General features: G+C 44.7%; 1 protein-coding gene across 1 annotated transcript in view; it reads right to left on the reverse strand.

Annotated features, from left to right (window-relative positions):
• The window catches only part of capn2l (calpain 2, (m/II) large subunit, like), a gene marked incomplete at its 5' end in the record, with an annotated part of 29,158 nt that extends 18,356 nt beyond the window's left edge, over window positions 1-10,802 (reverse strand). The window contains 6 exons of the mRNA XM_084440805.1: window positions 2,023-2,106; window positions 2,517-2,685; window positions 4,021-4,154; window positions 4,700-4,818; window positions 7,498-7,567; window positions 10,566-10,802. Coding sequence (XP_084296931.1) covers window positions 2,023-2,106; window positions 2,517-2,685; window positions 4,021-4,154; window positions 4,700-4,818; window positions 7,498-7,567; window positions 10,566-10,802 — 813 coding nt within the window. The remainder of the gene's footprint in view (window positions 1-2,022; window positions 2,107-2,516; window positions 2,686-4,020; window positions 4,155-4,699; window positions 4,819-7,497; window positions 7,568-10,565) is intronic.
• Window positions 10,803-11,581: the final 779 nt, after the last annotated feature.

Here is an 11,581-nt window from a genome sequence, read left to right on the forward strand (position 1 = left end):
GAGGTAGAAAATCACACAAGTTACCAGATTTGAACTTTGCACCACTGATGTGATGTCACTTCCAGAGAGTGATGTCATTGAGAATTTTTTTTTTTTAAAGGGACAATAACACAACTTAACAGGGTGGACAGTGACCGCAGGGACGAACATAAAACCGTATTTTTTTCATACAAATTATAATGATTTTGTTAAAAACAATATTTGATTGAATTGATTTTGACCAGGAAAATGAAATAATAATGAAATATTTAGAAATTTTGTATTCATTATTTTATAGATCAAAGTTGAATGAACAGCACTGGGGACATGGCATATTTCATGATATCTCTTTAACCAAACCCTTTGAAATGTAAAAAACAACTTAGAAGCCAATATAAGTATATTTATAATAAATAACAATTGACCATACATGGAAAACCAAATGGGATTAGTTATTGTCCAAATTTAGACAAAATACATCATGTTTTGTATTGGGGACGCAAAAGGCACCGCATAAAAAAAATGACCTTACACTTAAGTGGGTACTATGCATTGGTGGATATGGGGGGGGTGTTTTAAAACCTGTAAAACCTGTAAAATGCAATAATATGATTACAACCAATTTTCAAGCACTACTTATCATTATGTTTTCGGATTGTCCGTCCGTCTGTCCGATGATTGTTAATGCAATATCTCGGGAACGCATTGACGGAATTTCTTCCCCTTTGGTAGAAATGTTCATTGGCACTCAAGGATGAACTGCATAGATCGTGGGGGTCAAATGTCAAAGTTCAAGGTCACTGTGACCTCACAAAATATGTTTTTGGCCTGATGAACACAATATTTCAAGAAAGGCTTAACGGAATTTGTTCATATTTGGGTAAAATGTCCAGTTGGACTCAAGGATTAACTGATTACATTGTGGGGGTCAAAGGTCAAGGGTCACTGACCTCACAAAAGGTGTTTTTGGCCTGCTGAACACGATATGTCAAGAACGGCTTTACAGAATTTGTACAAATTTGGCCAAAATGTCCAGTTGGACTTAATTGGATTAGATTTTGGTATTCGAATGTCAGAGGTCAAGGTCACCATGACATCACAAAAGCTACTTTTGAATGCTAATGCAAGCTAGCTAATGCTAATTATAACGCTAACGCTAGCTAACGCTAGCTAACGCTAATGCTAACGCTAGCTAGCTAACACTAATTCTAACACTAATGCTAGCTTTAGCGAGCTAGCATTAGTGTTATCATTAGCATTATAGTTAGCATTAGCGTTAGCTAGCTAGCATTAGCGTTAGGGTTAGGGTTAGTTAGGTTAACTGCAACTTGCATTGTTGAGCGGAGGCATTTAGCTGCTACGCGGTTTTTCTAGTTTAAACATGTATTTTGTGCCTGTAGTGCCTGTAGTAAAATGCCACAAAACATGGGCATAGGGGCAGAGCCAGCGCCTACCTTTCAAATCCAGCTGCATTTGAACATATTTCATCGGGAGCATACAGTCAGGACTAAATGAAAAACTAATCCAGCCCAGAAAAGAAGAAAACTGTAGCTAGCCAACTCAACCAAAAGTGAGTTAACGTGGAAGAAAGTCCAAGTAGCCTAAATCACACTTTATGTGCCAGAGATGCTACCAACAAGCTTGCACAGATGCAGGACTCGTTAGCAATACTTGAAAAGTGGAAATCTGCAGTCAGATACAAATAGGACCACAACAGGGGCTTCTGGGTACTCAGATGACCACCAGAAAGGTTTCTGCTAGAATGGGTCGTCCGGAGGGAGGGGACTCCACTACACATCAACCAATCACAGCACTAGGCAGCTACTGGGTCAGATGTGGAGGAGGAGTGGAGCTACTCGGACAGTGCTGAGTGGGCGCGCTTGCCTGGAGGCTCGCCTGCTCAATGCTCGCTGCCCATGCCTCCTGGCTGCCAAACGAGTTCCCCCCCTGCACGATCCATTCTAGCATCAGCCCACCAGAAATGCCCTTCCTTTCCCTCTGTCCTCACATGTGCTGCCGCTAGGGACCAGGAAATCAGCTTACCTCATCGGCACCTGTGACAGAGTAGGCGTGCCCTTTAACCAGCTTCTGTGATGTCACCGCCTCTGAGTCGGATGCGCTTGTGATCTGAAAGGCATCAGCAGCGTACGGTGTTTGTTACTGGACTTTATTCTCAATTTTTCTCAGTTATGCCCAATTCCACTTTAGCCTCAACATTATAAGGTTTTAGCAGTAGTATACCCAAAGCTCTAGCTAGCCCTAGTGAAGTGGGTAGAGCTACTCTAGGTAGGAAGGTCATTATTTTATTCATTTGACAATAGAAAACACTGCCTAAATGTGACAACAGCGCTGCCTACACTGACAGTGATTCTAAAAGCCCTACACACAGAATTTAAGCATTTAATCCAAATAATATAAAGCGAAACAAGCGTGACTGTGCCCCTTTAACTAAAATCTCTTAGTATATCAAAACGAGTCGTTTCTCAGAAAGGGTGTGTTAGGAACGGGGCGGTGACATAATGGTGACGGCTCCTCACGTCGATGGAGCAGCCCATGAGCGAGCCCCTCTGCAGGGCCTTCCGGATGATCTTGAAGAGGTGCGGACTGGGCTTCCTCAGCTCGTGGACCTCGGCGATGCCCCCAGTGAAGTCCTCGAAGCCCTCCGTGGTGGAGCCCCCAGACAGAGCCTCGTAGCAGCCGTTCAGCCTGCCGGGAGACACATGCTGAGGGTGATCTTGGGGAGTTTGCACTAGGGACCACAAATTGGGACAGATGTAGGTTTTGGGCATAAGCCTTGTCATTCGTTTATTACTGCTCAGTCAGTGGTAGCGAAATCTGTCGCCCAATCAGATTCAATACAGACTACGTGAAACAACAACAACCTAGCAACCGCTCCGCCCAAGACAATTGTGATTGATTTAAAGAAGCATTTTGTTCCCCTCTATCCCCGAATGGTAATGAGTCCAGCCAGACCTTTTTCCAGTGCTGGCACAGGGTAAATGAACTGTAGGGTCTGGCTATGAAGACTGTAATGATCAACCTTTGTAGAATAAAACATATTAAAATATGTAACTCAAAAGGTACTATACACTACATGTAGTAAATATGTCATCGTATTATGATATATGTAGTAAACATGTAATATTATATATCCATGTATACTTAAATATTAAGTGTATCACACTATACAGCATTACAATAGAGAATTAGGAAGGAATAATATGTGTACTACTTCCAAGTGTTGAAGTACACAAGAGACAGTTACTTTTATGCCTATACTTTAGCACAGTCATCTTTTTGTGATTTGTGAACTATCTGAGTAGTAATCTACCTTCACTTAAAATACAAACACATGATACACTTAAGTTCTTCACTGAAAATGTTACTGGATAACTACTGGATAACATTTTATAACCACTATCATTGTATAACACTATAACCAGTTTTGTTATAATGCATTGACTGTAAGCTGTAACCCTACCCCGGTTTGTGTGGCTACAGTATGACTAGTGCTTGTAACCGTGCACTTACGAGTAAAATTAAGTATTTACATAGGGGCGGGGGGGTGTCCTTGCTACAGCGTGAGCCTGAAAGTAATGACAGCTGTCTAGACACATCCAGGACTCGTCCTGGCTAACCCTGGCTAAAGAAGTGATGCATAGTCCAGTAGAAGAAGGAGTTTTCACTCTCCACCAATCACAGGTTCTCTGTCTACTTACTTGGCGTAGGCCTTCTCCACCAATCACAGGGTCTCAGTCTACTTACTTGGCGTAGGCCTTCTTCACCAATCACAGGGTCTCAGTCTACTTACTTGGCGTAGGCCTTCTCCACCAATAACAGGGTCTCAGTCTACTTACTTGGCGTAGGCCTTCTCCACCAATCACAGGGTCTCAGTCTACTTACTTGGCGTAGGCCTTCTCCACCAATCACAGGGTCTCAGTGTACTTACTTGGCGTAGGCCTTCTCCACCAATCACAGGGTCTCAGTCTACTTACTTGGCGTAGGCCTTCTCCACCAATCACAGGGTCTCAGTCTACTTACTTGGCGTAGGCCTTCTCCAGCAGGGCGCTCCAGAACTCTGTCCCCTCAGCTGAGTGGACGAACAGCAGCTCTCCATCTTTCACTGGCAGCTTGTCATCGATGACCACGTCCACCCACTCGCCAAACTGCCAGAACTGGTGAGAATAAGACGTGTGAACATGAGGGCGTGCAGTATTGTGATATATCACCAGGGTGAGCAGTATTGTGATATATCACCAGGGTGAGCAGTATTGTGATATATCACCAGGGTGAGCAGTATTGTGATATATCACCAGGGTGTGCAGTATTGTGATATATACAGTAACCAGGGTGTGCAGTATTGTGATATATAACCAGGGTGTGCAGTATTGTGATATATAACCAGGGTGTGCAGTATATTGTGATATATAAAACCATCACATAGTTTGTGTTGTTTTCTGGGAGCTGTCCATCCCTTCTCTAGACAACTTTTACTTATTTTCACATAAACATTTGCTGGAGCAAAACTGGTCAAATTGGAGCAAGGTTTAGTACTGTAATATTCAACTACAAGTGTGCCTTGACATGGTAGTATATTTTTATCCTTAAAAAAATAAGTCAGAGGGGGAAATAAGGCAACCTTAACGTCAAATGTTACAAGGAAGTAGACTGAATATGCACCCATTGATTCAAGGTCTGTCGGGATGATATGGTGTTTTACCTGGAAGTGGAATATGCCTGCGTACTCGTCCTGAAAGCTCTGGCCATGGGGAACCACTCGGGCCAGAACCTCCTGGTTGAGGGTCAGGGAAGCAATGGCCGCCAGAAGCCAGCAGTCTCCTGTGATGGGACAACGGGACAGAGGTTCATGAACGAGGCCATTGCTGTTGCCTGACTACTTGTAGTGCATACTGTAGATGACTGATTCAGAATCACGTGCCTCTGTGCTAGATGACAGGTATTCTATGTATGTATGTATGTATGTATGTATTGTGACATCCGCCCTGGAGATGGGCAGCGGGAGGCTGCCACAAGGGCACGGGCCACAAACGTGGCCGCGCCCAAACTTGGCCGCGTCATGCGCAAGAGGCCAGTTCGCGGATCACAACGGATGATATTTTCAGTTTGACTTTTTTGGGGTTATATGCATGCATGCATAGTCAGTAAGGTATTCACTCAAGTGCATAGTTTTTTTTTTTTTTAAGTGTCCGTTTTCTTCTGGGCTTCACTCTGCTGCGGAACATTCCAGCAACTGACAGGAAGTCCAAACACAGGTAGCTGCAGCAAAGCAGCCAATCGCTGCTAAGCCTCAGCGGTCACTTCCATCCTTCAGTGTAGGTTCCAGAATGTTGAGGGAGTCGCCAGTGTGCAACACTGAACACAAGACAAACGAGTGAATAACTAGACACATGACTATCTAGGGAATATTACACAGACTTGGAAATATGTCTGGGCTGTGTGCAAATGTGGCAAAGCCCAGATAAAGCCTCTCAATTGCAAAATAAAATATGCAAATTAAAAATACTTGTCTAGTGTATTAGTGAGCCATTCTGCTACCCCGCATAGAAAATGGCCGCTGGAGACCAGCAACGGTTCTGTGAGGGGCGTCAACTGCAGGGCGTGGCTCATTCAGACGTTGTGTGACATGTACGTGCTTGTATGTTACGTGGATTTCACAGTTGAGACTGTGGAACACACACACGCCTGCCTCAGCCAATAGGATTCCCCACCATCAGCTGACCTCAGTGTACATTCTAACTGCCAGTTCCATGGAAGACAGGACGGACTGAGGAGCCCGGCAGGCAGAGGGAGTGAGACCATCAAAAAGTGACCTAGCCAGCTTTTCATGTGCTTTGCCTTGAGGCGATTCTAGATTCTAGGGTTGGAGAGAGACGTGGAGGAGCGAGCAGGAATGGGCAGCCTCCCTCCCCGCGCTAGCCTGCCAGGGCTGGCGGGAATAGAGCTGTCAACGGCATTCCTACGCTCCCTCGCTGGACCTTCTGCTCCCATCTGGTAGTGGGCAGACAGAATCAACAGCAGTCTACCAAACCAGTTCAGCTAAAAGAGTGACTAAAAGAGCTTTTTAGGGGATTTTTGTGAAATGCCACTAAAATGCATGCCAGGTAAATACGCTGACAGTATGAATGAATGCTAAACTTTTACCAAAGGATGAGCTTACGAGAACACCAGCGAAAACATGTTAACATGGGTGTGACTGCACTTAGTGAGGTGAGTCATAGCATATGGCGTGTTGGGAGTTTGTCGTTTACCATACCACAGCGGCGTCAATGTGCTTTTGTTGGCACTGAAACAATGATACATCTTTTCCTTCAGAGCGGATGCAAAATCCCAGTTAAATAAGATGAATCATAAGGTTTTCACAAGCAGACCGCTCCAAAAACAAACATTATATCGTCTGGCTTCAAGAACTGGACAGTGCAATGCCTGTTCTTCATCCAATCCCTCGTGAAAAACACCTTTAATATGAAAAAAAATCACAATGTGCAGAAAGTCTAAATGATTGTTTGATGAATGAGGCAAATATATGTTAATGGTTTGAGGATGCTGAAAGCACCGGCTCTCCCTTTGGACTGGGTGTGGCCAATCACGGCTCTGACTCAACTGGTTCTTGTTTGCTGTAGGCAGTGGAGCCCTGTGTGTGTGTATGTGTGTGTGTGTGTGTGTGTGTGTGTGTGTGTGTGTGTGTGTGTGTGTGTGTGTGTGTGTGTGTGTGTGTGCGTGTGTGTGTGTGTGTTTGCGTGTGTGTGTATGTGTATGTGGGGGTGGTATGTGTGTGCATGCAGAGAGAGAGAGAGAGAGAGAGAGAGCTCAAAACCAGTTTGCCATAAGGTGGAAGGGTATGCACTACAGTATTCTATTCCTCAGAAAGACAGAGAGTACATCCACACCATGTGCATAAAGCCACTATCACACACTCCTACTTCCTGCAATCCAAACACAACATTGGCATCCACCTGGTACGCTTACTGAGCTACTGACTGTGAGGTAGAATATGATGAGCTCCTGACGGGGAGGTAGAATATGATGAGCTCCTGACGGGGAGGTAGAATATGATGAGCTCCTGACGGGGAGGTATAATATGATGAGCTCCTGACGGGGAGGTAGAATATGCGCTGAACGATGTTGAATCGTTTGTCCACTGCTGGTCTGTCTTTTATGCTGCTGTACCGCTTGAATTTCCTCCCCTGAGAATTATTGAAGTCGTATCTATCTATCTATCTATCTATCTATCTATCTATCTATCTATCTATCTATCCATCTATCTATCTATCTATCTATCTATCTATGGTACTTCCTCAATATTCACTCAGCTGTTCATCTCTTTTTATACAGTAGAAGTACAGGGGGGCTTCCAGGTTGTGGTGTACAGTATGTGTACAAAACGGCTTTTGGATTTGTGTTACAGCGTGATGAACAGACAGTACTGATGAACAGAGTACTGATGAACAGACAGTACTGATGAACAGACAGTACTGATGAACAGACAGTACTACTTACCGAGCGCTCCCTGGCAGATGTCTGTCCTGGTGGCCCCTGCTACAATGAACTGTGGCCTGTTAGACAATTCCTGCGTGATGGAGAACATGCAGTATTTAACATTAAAATCATTAAGATAATAAACATCTTTATTTGTCACACAGTGAGACATGTGCATACGGCGATTGCCATAACACACACACACACACATACACACGAGTGGCTGGAGTGTCCACCAATGAAAAATGTCTTCTGCTTTTAACAACCCCACCCACCCACCCACACACACACACACACACACACACACACACACACGAGTGGCTGGAGTGTCCCAATGAAAATGTTGCTGCTTTTAACCCATCCCTCCCCCTAAGGAACAGAGAGTAGGCAGCGTGCATGGACACACCCAAGGGCCAACCAAGTGTTCCTGTCCCACTTCTGCATATTGGGTTCTTTATGGGGGAAACCCTTGTGAACCACAGGGAGAACATGCAAACTGCACACAGAAAGGCCCGGAGACCCTCTTGCTATGAGGCAACAGTTCTATGCACTGCGTCACAGTGCCACACGTGAGCGATGTTGGGGTTCAGTCAGTGTCTTGCTCAAGGACACTTCGGTACACTCCTGAAGCTGGGATCGAACCGGGGACCTTGCTCTACTGTACCTCCTGAGCTACGTGCTCTATGTCCTCTATGAACACATAAGAACACATCACCAACAATGGCAGGCGTGGTGAACCGACCAGAGAGGGCGAGGGAACAAGGACAGCAAGGAGCGCGGAGTCAGAGCTTAATGTCTGACTGGAACTTATCATCCAGAGACGCTTGTGAAACAAGATGTCTCCTACAAAAACTCCTACCAAACCCTACAGAATAATGGGCTCTTGTCAACATCACAGCCCATCGCCAGACCACTATAGACAATTGTTCCAGAAGCAGTAATAAGGCTTTGTCTATGGACAGAAGAGACTCAAAGGCCAAATACCCACATCAAAAGGGTAGGCTACTACAGTAGGATGATTGTTGTGGGGATTTTTTCGGATGAATGTGTACTAGGCTATTCCTATGTGTCATCTAATAACTACTGTGGGTTCATGACTGAGCCCTTGTAGCTCTATCGGTGTGTGGGATAATCCATTTGGTTAGTTGTTTGTTTACATCAATCAAAGCTTTATTTATATAGCATATAACATAGGTCTACTAATTGATGAACTCCAAAATGATGGCAGCCTACGCCACCTTCGTTTCTACAAAAATGTCGAGCCATGTTTTTCTTGACTGTGGTCATTTTATGAAGCGCTCCTCTTTTCAATGGAAGGTACCATGATATCGATATTGAAGTGAGCTCGTCTAAGGTCAGACACATTAGCGTCCCGCTGGTGCTCCGGTCGAACAGCAGATCAGCTGTTAATGGTTTGGTCCAGTGACAGTCCACTCAGCAAAAACGCTGCCAGTTTGGCTGAATGTTAACGGACTACAATGGAACAACCAAAGTGGATAATGATGTGTATACGATGCCCTGTTAAAGGACAATGCTCGTTTTTGACAACCTGAACCTTATTTACGACATATTATAAGACGTTTGACTCACCGAGATCACTTTGGTGTAGTTCGGAGGCATGTAGAAGAAATTTAAAATCCAGCGCGAGCCAGTAGGCTATATCCATGTAATGGCGGTGGTCGGGGCACTTAGAATGCAGTTTCTAAAAATCTATTTTCTGCCGCGAAACGGTTGTTTTCATCAATCTATTTTGATGAATCGCTAGTTGTGCTTACATAGAGCATAGGCCTGTTTCACATGCCTCTGTAATATGATCTTAAGAAACGTCTTTAGACACGAAATAGCTTCCTCACTTGCTCCAGCACGCATGCGCACAGCGTGCTGGAGCAACGATTGCGCGCTGTGCGCATTAGTGCTGGAGCAAGTGAGGAAGCTATTTCGTTTCGAAAGACGTTTCTAAAGATCATGGCATGTGAAAACCACAACAAGCCTATGCTCTATGTAAGCACAACTAGCGATTCATCAAGACAGATTGATGAAAACAACCGTTTCGCGGCAGAAAATAGATTTTTAGAAACTGCATTCTAAGTGCCCCGACCACCGCCATTACATGGATATAGGGTCCAGGTTGTCAAAAACGAGCATTGTCCTTTAACTTAGAAACATCTTCTCACTTAATTTTTGGAGATCTATTGACATTGGGCCTATCCATTTTGACTTGGTTTGTTCTACTTTTATGGTGAACTTATTCTAAAACGCATTTCTTATTAAGTTTATTGAGTCATCTATGTTCCTGCGAAAATTCTTACAAAATAAGTGACTTTAACGTGACTTTCCTAAGGCAACGAGTTTCCTCACTTTTTAAGTAAAGTCAATGCATATTTTACAGTGATGGCATATAGCCCACCATTTAACCTACACGATGAACATAGGCTACTCCAGATGAACATAGGCTACTCCAGAAAAAGAGGATGGATACTCATTGCAGGTCATTTATTGAGTTTTATTTATGTTTTAATAAACCTTCACTCGAGCTGTTCGTGTGAAACGGCACAGCAGCTCTGCGGGCGAAGCGTCATGAGGAAGGATCGCGCTCCGGCTGGATTGGCTGGATTTCAGGCACTAACTAACATGCTTTGAACTCATTCCCGGACTGCTCTGAATTTTAGTTTAGTTAATTCACAATGTCATCTGAGAGATATTTGAGTGATATTTGCGTGAGCCTGGCCGTGTGTGTCAGCCCGTCAACATTCGCGAGCCAGCACAGTCAGATCACCATGTTGATGCGGGCGCGGTGCATTCTGATGGCTCACCTTTATCTTATCATCCTCTCATCCACACTCAGCCTTCACACCTCACGTCACCCGAGCCTTTATTTACTACAGCTTGCAATTAAATAACATGAACTTCCGGGCTGCTATATCCATAATAGCCTACAAAAATTTGAAGACTTGAGCCCGGGTCATTAAAATTGGGGATATATTACGTCTCCCAAGATTTATAGACTAGACATGCGGAAAATTGATTTACAGTCAAGATTTATGAAAAACATTGCATTACAGGCAAACAATCGTACGAAGCCTGCATACCGTCGGTCTCTTCCAGGACACGCCTCGGACTTTGTAAGAACTCGGTCCAAGTTCCTTGAAGCCCAACGAGGACGTAATGGCTTCGAAGGTTTCATCTCGGAACAGCTGTCCGCACTCCAGACAGCTCCTCTTCAACTGCTCGTAGTCCTGGCCCAGGTACTTCACCGCCTGGGCGTTGGTGCCAAACCCCTGCGCCCGGGCACGGTTGTGTTGGAGGGTCGCCGCGATACCAGACATGGTCTTCCTCTGCAAACCGGTGCTCTACTCTGGGCTCAGACACCTGAGTAAGAGCGCTCTGGTGGAATGAGGTGTGGTCGCTGCCTGGCTGTCTATGGAAAGAGTGGGTGTGTGCAACTGGACTCGTAATCCATCCCCTTTGGCGCGTTTGTTATTGTTGTGCGTGTATGTGTGTGTGTGTGTGTGTGCGTGCGTGAAATAAGGGGTAGGATGATCATTATGTACTGTACATTCTCCCCTCCCTTCCTCTCTGTAGCGCATTGTGTTGCCTCTGTGTATGAAATCTCTAAGTTATTGAAAAAATTGACTTACAGGGGAATCTGGAGGGAATCTGACCAGTTAGCTCCATCTACTGTACAAACAGTAACACTGTACGACAAGTAAATGAAACAGAAACCAGGCCAGGTCCAGCCTGGCTTATGTGCCTGGCTGGCTTGTTTCTGTTCAGGACTGGTAGGACAGAAGCTAGTCATGCCACTGAAATAGCTGTGAATTGAAATTACTTGAAATAATGTCTGATAAATTAAGAATTAAGATAGGTCTTGTCACCTGGACACATCAGTTCCAATGCTTACAATGCTAATCCAGCACAATAAGAGCGCCATAGCCGCTCATGAGCTCACAACAACTACAGTAGCAGCAGCTTCCTTAACATTAATGGTAGGGGTCAGTGGCTAAAGCATTTACACTGTTGATAACATTAAGTCATCCCCACCGAGTCTTGAACCCCAGTCTCTTGGGTGGGAGTCCAATGCTATGACCACTACTCTACTTGTGCA

This window comes from Borostomias antarcticus, assembly GCF_949987555.1.
Source record: "Borostomias antarcticus genome assembly, chromosome: 7".
In the NCBI taxonomy this organism is placed as follows: Eukaryota; Metazoa; Chordata; class Actinopteri; order Stomiiformes; family Stomiidae; genus Borostomias; species Borostomias antarcticus.